Source organism: Danio rerio, chromosome 21 (genome assembly GCF_052040795.2).
Source record: "Danio rerio strain M-AB ecotype USA chromosome 21, GRCz13ab, whole genome shotgun sequence".
Classification (NCBI taxonomy): domain Eukaryota; kingdom Metazoa; phylum Chordata; class Actinopteri; order Cypriniformes; family Danionidae; genus Danio; species Danio rerio.
This window is the reverse complement of record NC_141041.1, coordinates 38,660,015-38,678,541: the sequence shown is the minus strand read 5'-3', so window position 1 is coordinate 38,678,541 and position 18,527 is coordinate 38,660,015. Positions and strand designations below refer to the sequence as shown.

Genomic DNA, 18,527 nt, shown 5'->3' with positions numbered 1-18,527 from the left:
TTTAGATTACTTTTACTTTCCAATTACTTTGTAAAACTACTTTGTAAATACAATTATATTGTAAGTGCATTATGTTAAATTGGGAGTAATGACCTTTAATAAAATGTATAATGTATTTTGTTGTCTGTTCTGTTTTTAATTGAGAAAATATAGATTTAGTTCAATAAACTTGAAAATGTAAGTTTATGAATAAAAACTACTCCTGGCAAGTGTAGTTTATATGATAATGTAAGTTAATGTATTTAAACTAAACTTGGCAAGTTCTGCTAACTTGATAATGTAAGTTAACCTATTAAAACAAAACTTTGCAAGTGCACTTAACTTAAAATAAGATGTCGGGTCAATCATTTAACTAAACCTCCTACATCCAGTGTCCTACATCCAACTAAAAATTTTAAGTTGAGAAAACTTAGATAATAAGTCAATAAAATCTGAGTCAATGCAACAAAATGACTTAACTAAGTTGAGTTGAGTGTACACATTTTTTACAGTGTTGTAACATTGGTAATACTACAATAACAGTGCATAAATAATTGTGTATTGAAGGATTCGGATTTCTGCTTTCCAATCCGTCTCATCATGGACCACCGTTTATCCTTTTCATCATCCTGTTTCTAAGTATTTAATTGTGAATTGATTTTAACTAATGAATAAGTTAAAACTGCTTACTGCAAAAATGTTCTGTGTCGTTGTTTCTCTTTTTGCCTGTCTATTTTAACTTTGTTTTCAGGAAACACACAAACCAGGTCATAGGTCATGGAGATCTCTCTCTCTCTCTCCCCTTCTGTTCCTATGACTGGAGGTCCAATACAGAGGAGAAGAAGACACCTGTTCTAGTTGTCCTGATATTGCCTATAATATTATAGCTGTTTGATTGATCTGTTTTGAGTATAATTAATTTTAATGTAATTCTTTTTTGTGTGGAGATAGACTGTGTGGAGTAAAGATATTGCAGGAGACTGTGAATCAGCCTGATAACACAGCTGAACATACAAGTAACATCCTTGAGTCTTTAACACAGATGGTCTTTTTTGTCTATTGTATTCCTGGTTTAGCTTTTTACAGGTCGGACATCAGCTCCTAATAACTTAGGGCGACCTCACCTCTAGGCATCAGGTCGCCATCCATATCTGGAGACAGATACAATGCTTTCTTTGACGCACACATTAAGGCCATCCATATCTGGAAGTAGATACTATGTTTCTTTGACGCATGTATTTAGAATTGTCTATTTCTGTTGTAACCAATGAGAACTGTTTACCTGGATCCCACCTTTTCTGGACTTGTGTAAAGAGTATAATTGTTCGATTGTTGAAACTGTAAGTCAGAGCGGCCTAGGAACTCGTTGCGAGTGTTGAAGCTGGCTTCTGCGAATGAAACTGCAAACTGTCTTCAGTAAACTTGATTAATTTTTTTTAAATCTCTGACTCCGGCTCTTCTTCATCAACCAGACTGGTCATTCTTTGGGTTAAACTGTAAACTATCCCTACAGTATTAATATGTTAAACATTGCGCAACCTGTTGGCACAGTAATAAGGTCGCTGGTTCAAGCCTCGGCTGGGTCAGCTGGCCGTGTGGAGTTTGTATGTTCTCCCCTCGTTCGTGTGAGTTTCCTCCAGGTGCTCCGGTTTCCCCACAAGTTCAAAGACATACGGTACAGGTAAATTGGGTAGGCTAAATTGTCCGTAGTGTATGTGTGTGAATGAGAGTGTATGGGTGTTTCCTAGTGATAGGTTGTGGCTAGAAGGGAATCCGCTGCGTAAAACATATGCTGGATAAGTTGGCGGTTCATTCTGCTGTGGCGACCCCAGATTAATAAAGGTACTAAGCCAAAAAGAAAATGAATAAATGAATGTAAAACATTGCTAAACATTACTTTATTATGATTTAATTATGAGTTATGGCACATGCTAATCATGAACCAACTTTAACTAAAACATGAGTTACAAGAGTTCAAGTGTGAATAACAGCTTACTTTTTTACTTGTTAGTATGTTGTTAATTATTATCTTAAATAACATTTAAGTTTAAGCTAAATGTAACCAACATAAACTTGTGACCTGTTAATGTATAATTATGTGATTACTTTGAGGGGCACATCACCATAAACTTATCCTTTACTACCCATGAACTCCCGTGTTTAAACTGCTTATGTTTATGTTGACAGAACACTTTTCCATTGTTATTCAGTGTAAACGCACTAGACATGCATAAGGAGTTTATGTTATGAATGTAGTTCATGATCCTGTAGTTTGTAGTTTACTCCTCAAAGTAAAGTCACAATATAATTATACATTAACATGTCATGAGTTTGGCGACACAGTTGCTCAAGAAGGTTGCAGGTTTTTTACACAGATTTCTGTGTAAAGTTTGCATGTTCTCCCCATGATTGCATGGGTTTTCTCCATGTGCTCCAGTTTCCCCCACCATTCAGAGATATGCTGTATCGGCGAATGGAATAAACTAAAATTGGCTAAAGGGACTAAGCTAAAGGAAAATGAATTAATTAATAAATATCATTTGTTCAAGATGGTTAAATTAAGCAAAACCTAATACATTAACAAATAAGCACTAACAATTAAGGTAGCCGTTTTTCACACATGAACTCATGTGACTCATGTTGTAGTAAAAGTTAGTTTGTGATTAGTGCATGCATTAACTCATCTTTAGTTCACAAAAAAGTAATGTTTAGTTTACATAAACACATAATTATTCATGTACTGTTATTGTTACCAACTAATTAAGTGAGCTTGGAGGGAGAGGAGCCATTGATGTTGACATGACTGCAATATAGACAAAACTGTAAACAAGACTGATTGAATTAATAATATTTACCATGTTTTAAATGAAGTGGGCTCTAAATAACAATTGTAACAAATGAAAAATAATCCAGTTGCCAGGAAAAATAAATTTTCCCCATTGTCTGTATTAATTTAAGTCTCATCTAATGACTGTCAAAATCACACATTCCGCCTGTAGTGTAGATGAAGAAATGCACCATTCTGCCGACACAAGAACAAGGAGAAAAGCAGAAAGAAAAACAAGAATAAAAGCAGGAGGGGAGGAAGAAAGGGAGAATGTGGAGGAGACACAAAGACATTAGAATATACATATCAGGACAAAAATAGAGAGTATATTTGTTTTTCGCAACAGTGTTGCTAATTAGAGTTGAAATGATACCTGGTGCAACTGACACGGGTAGGGAGTAGCAGCATCTTCCTTGTGCCTGACAGTGCATGCTGAGATTGGTGTGTAAGCAAGGGTAATGGCTGTCAGCTACTGATAGCTGAAAAATGTCCTTTTAGTTTGTCGTGCTAAAGCTGTCATAGAGTCTCACATTAAAAAGGCAGATGCAGTTAAATGTGAGGGCAAGGCAAATCATTATTTACAATGTAGTCCTTGCCTTACTGGCCCCCTAATGGCACATGCTTTCACTACAATGCACTAAATCAGCCCCTCGCCCACAAAACTGTGTTGTCAGAGGCAATACAGTTTCTAGACATAGACAAACTTGGCAGTTGACCAGTTGCAGCCCAGTTTGCTGAGATACAATACCTCTTCTAACAGCAGATCAAGACAGACTGCATAGGACAAAGGTACAAAAAATATTTATACACATGCACATTAAAATAAACTGAAATCAAGGTCATTATCACTTTTTTTTCTGGGTTGTAAGCAAAGTCCTGCAAACTCTTTCTTTTTAAGACATTTAGACTAGAAGATGGAGCTGGTGCAGTGGAGGAGGCTGAAGGTCTGCTGTTTGTCCAATCATGTTTTTTTCTTCCATCAAAAAAAATATTAGGCTACCAGATAAAATATTGATCACTCCAAAGGAAATATCCATTTAATTAATGCTCCGCTGTTATTATTTATTTCACAAAACCTATGTCAGCATTTTATTAGAAATCATTAGATTAAAGACTTCTTTCCTCCGTCTCACTCGCAGTTCATGTGCACTGCGTGTGATGAATACAATGACAATGAACCTCAAGGCTCATATGTTGACTTATTGTATAACAATATTATTGTTTACATATGATTCATTCATTTATTTTCTTGTCGTGTTAGTCCCTTAATAATCCGGGGTCACCACAGCGGAATAAACCGCCAACTTATCCTGCAAGTTTTTACGCAGCAGATGCCCTTCCAGCCGCAACCCATCTATGGGAAACATCCACACACACACACTCATATACTATTTAATCCTACCCAATTCACCTGTACCTGCACCTGTTTCTTTGGACTGTGGGGGAAACCGGAGCCCCTGGAGGAAACCCACGCGAAGGCAGGGAGAACATGCAAACTCCACACAGAAACACCAGCTGAGCTGAGGTTCGAACCAGCAACCATCTTGCTGTGAGGCGACAGCACTACCTACTGCGCCACTGCCTCACCCCCGTTTACATATGATATTGCATTAATTTGCATACATGTTTTATTAGCTGTAAAATAAAAGCCTCAGTTTGGGAGTTATCATTCTATAACAATTAAGATAATATTTGGATTTGTTTGATTCGTAGATTATATAGGCTATCTTAAAAATTATATTATAAATATATTATATAAGATATTATATAAGAACTATTAATAATTTTCCAAATGGAAAAAAAGTTGGTTGGTTTGGTTGTACACCAAATCATCAATAGCCTTTTTGTTGAGTTATGAGGTGGTCAACATCAGCGCTGGTTTTTGCCAACTCATCTGTCAAACTGTGATCAAAAATATCCTTTTTTCATTACGCTTCTTTAGCAAAATACAAATGTAGACATGCATGTTTGCTGAGGTAACATGCTTTTCCCTCTCGAGCAAACATCGAGCAATAGCAAAACGCGAGGTGTGCAGGGTGCATAAGCAGCGCGTAAAACACTTGCAGCCATTAGTAAACCATTCAACAGATGCCCCTCTCAACGCAAAATGCACTTTCAGTGATCGGTCCCTTATACAGCCAAACTTTAAGAATATATAAAATAATAGTATTTAATCGTTTAACTGGTTATAAATGCACCCTTTTGGTTAACGGTCAATCAATTATTTTGAGCATCCCTAATTAAACCACATGCGCAGGCTCTAAAATATTATTTTTTCTCCCTCATGGCCGGATGGCACGGTGCCAGAATACTTAAAGCCCTGATTCAGGTAAATCTCTTCCTGACTATCTATTTCCTTACTGCAACATTGCCTTTCATATTTATTGAAGACAGATAAACTCACCCGTTGCTTTTTTATTCTGCTTACACCTTCCTGCTGTGTCTACAGTTATGCACCAGTGTGTGTGCACACCTGATGGCTGTGTTTAACGAATTTGTTCAAGTGTGTGTTCACTCCAAAAGCTTTTGCTTTGAAATTGCCACAAACTAATGTCTAATGCATAAAAGTGTCCCACATAGCCAAATTTCTCTGGCCCACACAATCAGGTTTTGCTTGGCCTACATGCCGCAGTGAATTGCGGTACATGACTGGACCAAATCTGGCTTGCAGACAAGGGCCAAACACAGACCATATCTCGGTGCCAAGTCTCAGCTATGGAACAAAATCAATGCCTAAAGTCTTGAATTAAAAAGCTTGTTGAATATCACAAACTGAAAAAAATAATACACCGTATTAACAAGTTCTTGCATTTTAATGACTTGAATTCCAGGGTTTGTATTTTTAGGTCCTGAAATTTAACATATCTGTTTATTTAAGCTGTGAATATTTCAACGAAAAATATTTCAAACACGTTTTCATACTTAAAAATTCAATAATTCATATTCAATTTTCAGATTTCACTTACAAAATATTCAATACCCTTTAAAAATACGATGTATAATATTCAAAAGGTCATTTTCAGTTCATTTTATTTCAGTTCTAATATTCGCTTCCATAAATTCAGTGGATCAAATTCGACTGATAAAATTCAACTTTACATCCGGGAACTGCAGGAGAAGCAATAGATTGCAGAGTGAAGATCGCCAGCTGCTCTAGCTTTCACCAGCAGGTGGAGATGGAATAATGTAAGATTTTTAACCCAGTAAACAGGTGAGAAAAAGGCTAATAAAGGCAAAAAAAGTAGCATTTAATTTTAATATCAATGCCTTGGACATTATAAATAATAAAAAGTATGAGTAAAATGAGTAAATGAGGTTTTAGTCATCTATATTTGCCCTTATGTAACGGAAGCCAGCTGGTGATCGCGTAAAGCTGACTCCTTGGATCCAGGGACAGACGTTGTTCTGCAATCTTATCGGAGCTTGTCTCCCATGCTGGCTCGTTACCTGCTCGGACCGGTGCGGTTACTTGCACATAAACCGTCTTTTGATGAATATGATGTTAAGGGCTAAGAACAATTACGAACAACGATTTTCAAAACCAGAGAGATTTATGGTCCATGAGCCATCCACCTCCGCTGCTCCTCGCCGAGGGCGCCCGACAACGGCTGCTGCCCCGTCCCCGCCTCCGGCGAAGCCGGCAGCCCCTCCTGCCCAGGGCGCCGCTAAGTCCGGTAAACGGACCGCGAAGCGTCCCTGAGACAGGCCATCCAGAGAGGAGGAAATTTGCTCTTTCCCCGCTGGAGGGCGGGGCCCATATCCCAACGGTACTTTTCAGTGCCACCAAAAATTCAGTAAAAGAGCTCTTTTCCCTTTCCCCGGATGTCACAGCTCAAGCCCAGCCAGTCTGGGACGCGCTGCCTCTCAGCTCGCAGGGTCTACATGCTCCACCAGCGACTCACGGACGCTGGGGGGACGGTCTCCCTTCTCCCAGCCCCCAAGCCCCCTCTCCGGAGTCAGGGTGCGGAGCCAGAGCGAATCGCTCTCCTCTAGCTCTTCTGTGGGACCCTCCACTCCCCAGATCAGCACACCCGCTCCGCGCTGCCCCCCCCCCGCTGGTACATCAGCGATTGCTGCGGTGACGTCATTAGCGAGGGCTCTGCCTTCCTGGTTAGCGCGGGCCAGCCCCTCTCGGTGGCTCACACGCACGATCAGACTCGGCAACGGCCACCCAAGTTCACTGGCGTGTATTTCACCAGGGTCAATCCCCTGTCCGCCCCTGTCTTGCGAGAGGACATTGCTGCCCTCCTGGCGAAGGGTGCAATCGAGCCAGAACCTCCAGCCGAGATGGAGAGCGGGTTCTACAGCCCGTACTTTATCGTACCCAAAAAGAGCGGTGGGTCACGGCCAATCCTAGATCTGCGCGTTTTGAACCGCTGCATTTGCAAGCTGTCGTTCAGAATGCTCATGCAGAAGCGCATCCTCCGATGCGTTCGTCCTCAGGATTGGTTTGCAGCTATAGACCTAAAGGACGTGTATTTTCATGTCTCCATTCTTCCGCGCCACCGTCAGTTTCTGCGGTTTGCGTTCGAGGGTTGAGCATGGCAATACAAGGTCCAGCCGAGAACTTCAAAGACCTCAGCTTCTTTTTTGAAACTTAGAAGATATTCATTGAGATCCAGCACAACTTTCCACAACATATTTTGGCGCCTTCATCGTGGGGCTGGATCGAGGCAGACTGAGGAAGAGGGTGTCGACGGATCCTGGCAGACGCTCACGCAGAGACCAAAAAAAATAAAAGTGCACAAATTTAAAAAAGGTAAGCAAAATTTAGCTTAAATATTTTTTGATGCTCTGATGAGAATGCTGGGAGGTGGTCCAGGCACCTTCATCTTTATTACAAATATACCTCACCATTAAAAAGAACCTTGAAATTGACTAAATTTAATTTAAAATATAGTAAAAGAATAGTGAAGTGAACTATTTATAAGAAAAAGAGGTCTTCCAGGTTGTCAAGCTATGTGCTTGTACTAACAAATAGCTCTATATTATGCACTAACTAATGGCTTTGTATTATATATTAACAAATTTCTGTAAATTAAATGCGTATGAAAGAGAGTTACATGCATGAATTGCTATGCAAGAGGCGGGAGCAGATCGCGCGAAGGTAGCACTAAAGATCGCTTTTTGTAGTTGTAGTTAGAGCAAAGGAGCGCTCTGCGTCTCTGTACTCGCCTGTGGATTGAGTAAGACTCTCCCGATAGATACAGGGAAATTGGGAGGAGGCCTTTAATCTGACCTCAAAAGCACCTATAAGGAGGGCTGGATCTTAGTGAACTGACCTGTGTAAGTCTTGTTAGTCTATATTTTATGTTTTTATGTGGTCTGGACCAGTGTGAATGGAGAAATTTTTTCTTGCAATTTCTAGAAAGAGAATTGAATAAGAAAAGCATATACTGTGAGATTTGTGACTGAGAATACATGTGTTGAGAGATTTGAAACTTGGATTTGAAGTATGAGAAGAAGAATGTCTGTGTGAAAACGCTGAGTGCTAGAGTGTGAGGTTGCTGATGTTTTTTGTGTGAGAAAAAAGATAGAATGGTGGTTAAGAGATTGAAAGATAGTGATAAATAAATAATAAATAAATAAAATAGTATTAGACTGGAGGAAAAAAATTTAAAGAAAATATTAAATAATTGAATAGATAGATAAAATAGTATTGGTTAGTAGAAAATTTGTTTTGTCTCCCAGAATCTACTTGTGATGTTAAAAAAAAAAAACACTTAAATTGTGCCTAAACATAGACAAGAAATAAAAAGTAATACAGGGAGTTTTTGGAAGAAAAATAATAACTTGTACGCAATTGATTATAGTATTGCTTGTTAAAAAAAAAAAGGCAGTGAAATATTAGAGATAAACTAGTAACTAACTTAGATTTGTGAAGTTATTTTGTGATAATATAAGATATGCATAGAGCATTTTTTGGAAATTAAGAGATTAAAAAACAAAAGTATATAGGAGTACAAGAAAATCTTTGTAGCTACCGCTTTTAGTGTTGTGTGTGGCTGTGATTGTGTGAATGCATGAGTGAATGAGGCTATAAATTCCGTATTGGTGAACAAGCAGAGCGCACCCCTCCTGGACCGTCTCTTAAGTGGGACCCGGTAGAGACGGACGCTCTCCGTGTTGCACTGAGAGGAATGAATGACTGAATGAGCCCTGTAAATAAAGGGACAAAGGGTGAAAGAAGGAGACCTCTGAATTTGAGGGAGAGTGTGTGGCTAAGTGTTTGTGTTTAATAGTGTGTCTGTAATAAAAAGCGGTTAAAAAAGAAACACTATTGTAGAATATAACAAATATATATATATATATATATATATATATATATATATATATATATATATATATATATAGATATATAGATATAGATATATAATAAATAAAATTAATAAACTGCATGTTCTGTGGCAAAAAGAAGAATTAAAAAGATTGTAAGATTATGAAATAAATACATTTTGGTCATAAAGATATGCGGAGTATAACAGACATGTCAAATAATAAATTCTTAAAAATATAATTTAATTCAGTCAATAATAGGGCTTAGTTTAATGATAGTGAGGATTTAAAAAGAAAGAAATAAATATTAATAATAATAATAATAATAAATAAATAATAATAAAAAGGGGGTTTCTAAGTGAAAATATTAGGATATGTAATGGGGAAGTAGATGGATATAATAAAGTTGATTACAAGGAGAGTGCAAAGAACAAAAAACCCACCAAAAAGTTGGATCTGCAGACTATTTGGTCATTCAGAAAATTGCCATCTTTGTGATTTAAGTGGAGAAACCCAACCTCTCTTGCCCATAAAAACAGTAGAAAATTCTATTACATTAGATACTGTGATTAGGTGAGTGTGTATATAATAAGATAAGATAAGTGTAAGAAGAGAATTGTTGAAAGTTTATAGATGGACGCTGAACGCAGGTTGTTTAGAGTTAAGACCTTTGAAACAGAGGAAGATCGAAGAAGAGCTCAGGCTTTGATTGAGTCAGAAGGTAAATATACTCATTTTTGGAATGAGTCAACGTATATAGATATAAACGGGAAAAAACAAATATTAACCGATGAAAAAAAAGAAGAAATTCTACAAGCTTTGATTAGACCGATCAATCTGGAAAGGGCAGAGACAGCATGGCCTACTGTAGATTGGAAAGCAGCCATTGAAAAACATGTAACATTAAAGACAGTAAAAAGTTATTTGTAAGAATACTGTAGAAGGTGTGGAATTAGAAGAACATGCACCCAAAAGCCGTTTGAATTGGAGATTCCTTTGAGTCCAAAAGTAGTACCGAATTATCAAAATCAGGGAGATAACCCAGTTATGGTGCTGAAAAGGCCTAGGCTGGTATTATGCGTTTGGACAAGACCAGGAGAATGGAAAAAAAAGAAACCTGAAGTAGTAAATGAGGGGAGGCAAAGGTACAGACCAAAAATTACACTAAGGGAACTATGTGTGAGAGTGAAATTAAACAGGACAGGGAGAAGGGCTTATCCATGTAAGATGCCAGGAAGTAACCATTAACGTACAAAGATGAAAAAAGAAAAAAGAATGAGGGGTAAACGAGGGAAAAGAATGATAAGAGTACATGAGAAAAAAGAACTTCTTAAATTAATGGGGGTAGGAGATATTCCAGAGGATAAAGTGGGTCTTAATATGACAGTATGTGAGGGACGTAGAACACAATTAACTGAATCCCTTACATATCAATATTGGAAAGGATACATTTATGCAAGACTAAAAAAGGCTAATTTGTGCAAAAAGTGGGAAATAGAATTGGTCAGTTTGGGTGAAAATTGGATATGGAGTAGTGCCACTTATGCTACAAGATTAAAAGAATTTTACCTATATCAAGATAATGATGAATCAGAATCAAATAGAATGACAGAAGAATGTGCAAGGGTTATATTGAAGTATCTAGGGAAAAAGAATCAGCTGCAGTAAGGCAGAACCATACACAAAATACACATGAAGATAAAAGTATAGATTCAACTTGGAAAAAAAAAACATGATAATAACTTGTGATCTTGCAGATTGTGACAGCTGAAGGCCTGATGTCAGAACAAATGGCGACTCCAGTAGAAGTGATATCTTCCAAATTTCCTCTGCTCAAGGGCATCGTAGAAGGAATGTCCAAGAAATGGGAGAAGAGGACAAGAGGGATAATTACCAAGTGGCCAGTAGGTGGAACATTTGATTTAATTAACCTTAGAGATATGGATACATTAATAAAAAACCATAAACCCAAAGATCAGTCAGAAAAAAGAAAAGAGAAAAAACAGAATTACAGATTTTAGGGTTATTTAAGGATGAGGCCATAATTGTTAGACGCCAATTAAAGAAGACATCTCAAGGGGAAAGTGGAAAAGCTCACATCAAGGTGGGAGAGAAAGAGGAAGAATTCCCTCCTCCTTATGCTCCACCACCCCCAACAACATTATATGATCAGTTGAAGAAACAGATGCCAACAATAAGTGGACAAGTGTACATAGAAGGGGATGTGTTGATTGAGGAAAGGAAGGAAAAAGAGTCAAATGGAGATATGAAGGAAGGAGATGCCCTCATAAACATCAAGGGAGCTGAAGGACGAGTAACAGAAGGATGGGTGGAAGAACTTCAGCAGAGTTTGGGGGAAGAACTATTTTATTATAAAAAACCAGAACCAGGTATGCTGAGCCAAAATAACAGCTGCAGTTTCTCAAGAATGGAAGAGAATGGAGAACCGGTAAAAGAAATTGATGAAACCCACTTGAAGGCAGAAAAAGAGAAACTAAAGGTAAAAGGTTACCTAGAAGCTATGCAAAAAGACAGAACTGATTTTATAACTGGGCCAATGACATCATCTCTGGATGTGAGAAAAAAGGATGATAGAGAAAGGCAGAGAAAAAACACTGCATCATTCGCAATGCTATCTGGTGGGGAAGAAACTGATGAAGAAGAAGTGGAGCAACAAGAGCGCCAGAAGAGAAGGAAGAAAATGAGAAGAAGAGAGCCTGAACTCTTGACAGGAAGATTTTGTTTGGAAATGGATGAAGATGAAGTACCATATATCAGACGACTGCGATCAAGAACAGATCAAAAGCTACAGGCAAGTAAACAATTTCCGATACTACTGAAAGGACACCAGGCTGAATATGTTCCTTGGGCAAACCAGGATTTGGAGGGCTTGATTTCCAGATTACCTGACATTCATGAAGGTGCAGGAAAATGGATTCGACACTTCGAAGATGAGACTACAGGCAAACTCCTGGCTATAGGAGACATTAAAGCCCTTTTGGCCAAAATCCTTGGAGGCTCCAGACTGAATGAACTTTTTGAGCTATCAGGTCTTGAAAGTGCAAAAGACAATCTTGGAGATGCAGCATCATTTGACAACCACAGACGTGTGATATGGGAAACATTGAGAAAAGAATATCCAACTCAAATGGACCCCCGTTTACTGAGAGGAGACCAAATGGATGACACAGAGAATCCAACAAGCTACATCCAGAGGCAACTGAAAAGATGGAGAGATGATCTGGAGAAGAATCCTGAGGCTGACACAGTGCTATCTACCCTGTTCAGAACAGCAATACTGGAGGCCATGCCACAACCAGTGAAAACAAAACTAGAAGATGTGGTAGGGTTACATTCAAAACCCTTTAAGGAATTTTGTGATTATGTCTCACATGCTGTCGAACATTATAGAAAGCAAGAGCTAAGACTGAAGCAGCAAGAGAGAGAGCTCCAAAGACGATTAACACAATTGCAGCTAGATGAATTGTCAAGTAAGAAAAAAAAGATACAAGCCCCTATCAAGAAAGAAGACGATTCTATTATAATGGCACCAGTGGCAATTAATCCCTCAAGTAACACATCTATGCCCCCTGCTGGAGATCAACTACATCTATCACACAAGGGAGTGGTACAACCCCCAATAAACATCTATGTGAACACAGAACCCAGAAGAGGAAACAACTGGACCCGACCCAATGAGGCTGGAAGAGGCAGAGGAAGACCAATGCAGGTACAAAGACCAAGAGGCTTTCCTACACTCTGTTGGGGATGTAATCAGCCTGGACACATTCAGAAAGACTGTCCACATGAGAATCCTTGTCAACAGTATATGCCACAACAATGGAACCAAGGAATGCAGTCTCAACCATCCTGGAATCAAAATCGCCCACAACAGCAGAATCGCGAGCAACAAATGACTGGCCCAGTCAATCCATGGCGTGGACCAAATCAAGGATATTAGGGCTGCCCAGAGAATCCTACGGGGAGAAATCAGCTTCCGATGCTATCAAAAAATGCTGATCAGGAGCCAATTATACAACTAAGCATAGAAGGAAAAACCATGGCAGCCATGTTAGATACTGGTGCCTGCCTAACAAGTGTAAGCACAAAAGATGGTACTCACCTCCCCAGGTCTGGAAAATATGTTGAGACAGTAGGATTCTCGGGAATAACACAATTAAATCCCTTAACGGTTCCGGTACTGATGAAGATTAAGGACAATGAAATAAAAATACCTATCCTGATATCTGATCAAACTCCAATAAATCTACTTGGAAGAGACGCATTGTGCAAGCTCAACCTGAAGATCTGGTGCTCCCCTGATGGTTTATATATATAGACAATGATAAAGCTAAATGGATGATGATGACCAAATGCCAAAGAAGTGAACTGATCATCTACTGGATAGGAGAAATTAAAGACCAAGTAGAAAAAGTGATTTCAGCTTGGGGCAAATACATAGAAGAGAAACTGATAAATTCCAAAAGACCAAATGAAGAACCACACTGCACTGTTATTTACGATAACGAACAAGATGAAGACTTAGAAAGACTTTGGCTTGAAAAAACAAGGAATCACAAAATCTTGTTGAAATCCCCATATATAATAATAGGGCCTCAAGGAGCAGTTTTGAAAATAGAAGAAAATGATTTCCTTAAAGAGTGGTTTAGGGTCCCAGATTCAACACCCCATGTCACCCTTTATGTTAGTAAGGGATGTTCTTCACAAGAGTTAGGACCCATGTTAAGACATGCAGAATCTAGGGAATGGGAAAGGACTGAAAATGAGGGAATATACCAATCAAAGGATAGAATCTACTTAAAAATACTATGGGAAACTGAAATGATAGGGCAACCCCAAGAGGTAGAGATAGCTGTGGAAAAAGATATAGTACATTCAAAGACCCTTGAACTATTAAAAGAAATGGAAACAAATGTTCCAGAAGAATTATGGTCAAAACATGAAACTGATGTAGGACTAGTGAAATCAGCAAACCCTGTTAGAATAAAAACAAAACCAGGTGTAAGATTCCCCAGAAGATCACAATACCCCCTAAAAAAAGAAGCAATAGAAGGAATTAGAAAAACCATAGAAGGATTACAGCAGACAGGAGTGTTGATAGAAACTTCAGCTTTCTGTAATACACCCATATTGCCGGTAGAATTAGTAGATAAGGCTAAATGGCGATTAGTTCATGACTTACGAGCAATAAATGAAATAACAGAAGATTGGACAGAAGCCTGCAGAGGTGCCAAATCCCCATACTCTGTTAACAAATGTTCCACCCACAGCTACCTATTTTACTGTTATTGATTTGTGCTCTGCCTTTTTCAGCATACCTTTAGCAGAGGAAAGTAGACATCTTTTTGCGTTTACCTATCAAGGTAAACAGTATACTTACACCAGAATGCCACAGGGATTTAAGCACTCGCCACATATATTCAATCAAATCTTAAAAACAGATTTGGAAGAATTGATAATTAATAGTACACTCATTCAATATGTGGATGACTTGCTGATCTGCTCCCCTACACTGGAGCAGTGTCACCAAGACTCCATAAAAGTGTTGCAAAAATTGGCAGAAGGAGGGCACAAAGTTTCTAAAGAAAAATTACAGTATTGTCTACCCCAGGTAGAATACCTAGGACGCATAATCGCTCACAAAACAAAGGCTATATCACCAAATCAGTTAAAAGGAATAGCTAAAATACCTCAACCACAAACAGTGTGCCAAATGATGACGTTTTTGGGAATGATGGGGTTTAGCGCTGATTGGATAGAGAATTATGCTATAAAAACTGCTTCTTTGCGAACGTTAATTAAGGAAGCAGGACACCAAAATTTGAAAGTGACTCTTGTATGGACAACTGATGCTCTGATAGCATTTGAGTCACTTAAAAGGGAACTGCAGACAGCTCCTGCTCTTACCATGCCAGATTATGATAAACCTTTCCACTTATATGTTTCTGACAGGAAATATGGATATGCATCAGCAGTATTGATGCAGAATACATGTGATGGCTGAAAAAAGCAAGCAATAGCATATTACAGCACCAAGCTGGATATGGTTGCTCAAGGCTATCCTCCATGCAATCAGCAGGGTCTGGCCGCAGTTCACTATGCATATGAAAAGGCATCAGCAATAACTATGGGTTATCCAGTAATTATTTATACACATCATAAAGTAGTTGAATTATTGGAGCAGGGAAGATTTGTTTTGACTCAGGCCAGAAGTTTGACATATTTATCTCTTTTGACTTACCCAGATATAACCATAAAGCGATGTACTACTGTAAACCCGGCCAATTATATTCCCCTAGAGGGGGAAGGAACGCCTCATGATTGCGTTGCTGAGTCTTTGGCCTTTACCAGATTAAGACCAGATTTAGAATCAGCTCCAATATTCAATGCTGAACTTGACTATTTTGTGGATGGTTCTTGCTTCAGAGATCATTTGGGATATCATGCTGGATATGCTGTAGTTCAAAAGGAAGGAGAAAATTTCAATCCAATTGTGGTACAGCATTGTGATCAACCATGCTCTGCACAATTGGCTGAACTGAAGGCATTGACTAAAGCCTGTGTTTTAGGCAATAACAAAATTGTAAACATTTATACAGATTCAGCGTATGCACATGGTGTCTGTCATCTCTTTGGGGCTATTTGGAAACAAAGAGGATTTAAGAAAACTGACGGCACTCCAATTCAGCATTCTGACCAAATCAATGATTTGATCTTAGCTATGATGTATCCAAAAAAGCTTGCAATTATTAAATGCCAAGCACACAAAAAAGGTAGGGATTACATCATAAAAGGAAACAATGCAGCAGATTCATATGCCAAACAAGCCTCTGGGTGCAAAGTAGCAGTTATGGCCCCATCTGTTCTGATCCAACCAAAGCCACAAATAGAAGATGTAGTAAGAATGCAGGAACAAGCTACACCATATGAGTTAACAACATGGCAGCATAGAGGGGCTACTAGGGATACAAATGGATTGTGGAGATCCCATGAAGGGCTAATAATTGCTCCCACACCACTTCTGACAATTTTAATATCAGGTGCCCATGGCTTCGACCATTGCGGGAGGGGGGAGGTTCTTAGGAAGATAAAGCAACAAGGCTTTTGGTCTCCCTATTTGCAGGCTACAGTTGATAATTATCTATCCGAATGTGAAATTTGTGCACAAAATAATGTCAGGAAAGGGACATCAGCACCCATAGGACATATACCAGTACCAGAAGGACCATTTAAACATTTAGTGCTAGATTTTGTGGACATGATAAAATCAGTAGGGGGCAAAAGATACATGCTTGTAGTAATAGACAGATTCAGCAGATGGGTAGAAGCTGTGCCATCCCCAGATCAAGCTGCTGGAACTGTGATTAAATTTTTGACAAGAGAGGTCATTCCCAGATTTGGAATTCCATCTCAGATAAGCTCAGACAATGGATCAGCATTTATTCAGAAAACTGTTAAGACAGTGATTCAACAATTGAGAATAAAGCAAAGATTGGGATGTGTATATCACCCCCAATCTCAAGGAATGGTAGAACGAGTTAATGGAACACTAAAGGCAAAATTAAACAAAATTTGTGCTGACACAAGAATGAATTGGGTGGATGCTCTACCATTAGCCTTGATGAGCTATAGAATGCAGACAAATAGAATAACAAATTTAACGCCCCATGAAATGCTCACTGGCAGACCAATGCCTGCTCCCCATCTGAGAGGGCCATACGAAGGTCCTCCACTAGAGCAGTTGCAAACTGAACTAAGAGCGTATATACAACAATTGACTTCTATACATGAAGCTATTCATTCACAGGAGCAGAACAGGTGAGTAAGAGAGGAAGAAGATACACCATGTCTAATACAACCTGGAGACCAGGTTTATTTAAGAGTTTTTAGAAGGAAATGGAATGAACCAAGAAGAGAGGGTCCTTATACAGTAGTAAGAGCAACCTCAACTGCAATTCAAGTAGAGAATAGCAACACCTGGTATCATCTGAATCATTGTACTAGAGTACCTAGATTAAGAGAAAGACAACAAGACCTAGAAAGTTTAGGGGAACAACAGAACAACGATCCATTGATAAATCATGTAAATACTCAAGAGGTTGAGGGAGAACAGCATATAACATCAAATAACAGTTTTTTGAGTCCCATCCAGGGCAGCATGACTCGATCAAAGAAGGAGATGCAGAAATATCTGATGCAGACCTACGGGTGGCTGGGAAACAACAGGAGGAAACTGGTCTGGAAGACAGTCCTGCTGTTGCTGATGATGATGCAAATGCAGATGAGTGAAAGTCTGGAGGAAGTTTCTCCAAAAGTTGAGGATTATCCCAGTCCGACGAAGATTAACGAAAGTATCCAACAATCATCCTCTGAATTTTCTCTGAAAGGGGTAAATATCTCACAGCAAAATGAAGGTACTTTGCTAAAATTTAATCGTTTAAAGAAAAGTGCCGACCCAGAGGATATACATGAAAATCAAACTGCTACATATGCAATCTATGAAGAAATTGACTATGATCAGATCTCAGATGATCAACTCTCAGAAGCAGCTAACAGCAATGATTGGTACCGTTGGGTAAAATACACAGTTTCAGACTTACAACTATCCAATTGTCTAATATGCTCGCCATCACCTTTGAAAAAACTCACTGTAGTCCCAAATCCTCATGATTATAGACATTGTGCAAAAATCAGGAAAAACAACTGCGCTATGCCATACAGTGATTCCCCGTTTTGCCCTGATGAATGTCTTGATATGATAGGAAACTCCAAATTTACATTAGAAAAAAATGATAGGTTGAAAAAAGAATGTAAAGAGATGAATATCAGAGTTCAACCAGCAGTAAGAGAGATCCCCACAAAATATGTGATAAATAAGAAATTAGAATATGAATGTTATAATCAAACAAAAGGGTCGAAAAATGTAGGAAAATTTAAAGGAAATTGTGCAATAATTTGGCATCTAAATGACAATATGTGGGGAAAAGAAGGTGTTTATATGCAAACCTTCCAAGTGGCTACGGCCACAATAACGAATGAAATGTTGCCAGTTTCAGAAGGGGCAATTATTAAAAAAAATAACGGGGCAGTTAATCGTACATTTGGTAATTGTGCTGAACAAAATGTCCAATTTCCTAAACGATTTCCTTTAATGCAACAAGATGAACAGGTAGCAGACTATTATTGGATCTGCGGAAGAGGAATATTACGCCCCACACTTCCTTTAAATTGAAAAGGGATTTGCACTAGGGTTAAACTAATACAGGAAGTGATAATAACAAATTGGATTAAAGAACAAAATGATATACAAACGCCGCAGAATTGGAAGCATAGGGTGAAGAGAAAATATAAACCTGACTCAGAAGTTCGCATAGATGCAATTGGCCAACCTAGAGGAATACCAGATGAGTTTAAAGCTAGAGAT

General features: G+C 38.6%; 1 protein-coding gene across 1 annotated transcript; it reads left to right on the top strand.

Moving 5' to 3' along the window:
- The first annotated feature begins 7,305 nt into the window (after nucleotides 1-7,305).
- LOC141379881 (uncharacterized) lies at nucleotides 7,306-14,157 on the top strand. The gene is made up of 2 exons (XM_087301815.1): nucleotides 7,306-7,565; nucleotides 10,840-14,157. The coding sequence occupies exon 2, from the start codon at nucleotides 11,268-11,270 to the stop codon at nucleotides 13,041-13,043; it is 1,776 nt and encodes a 591-aa protein (XP_087157941.1). The 5' UTR covers nucleotides 7,306-7,565; nucleotides 10,840-11,267; the 3' UTR covers nucleotides 13,044-14,157.
- The last annotated feature ends 4,370 nt before the right edge of the window (nucleotides 14,158-18,527 follow it).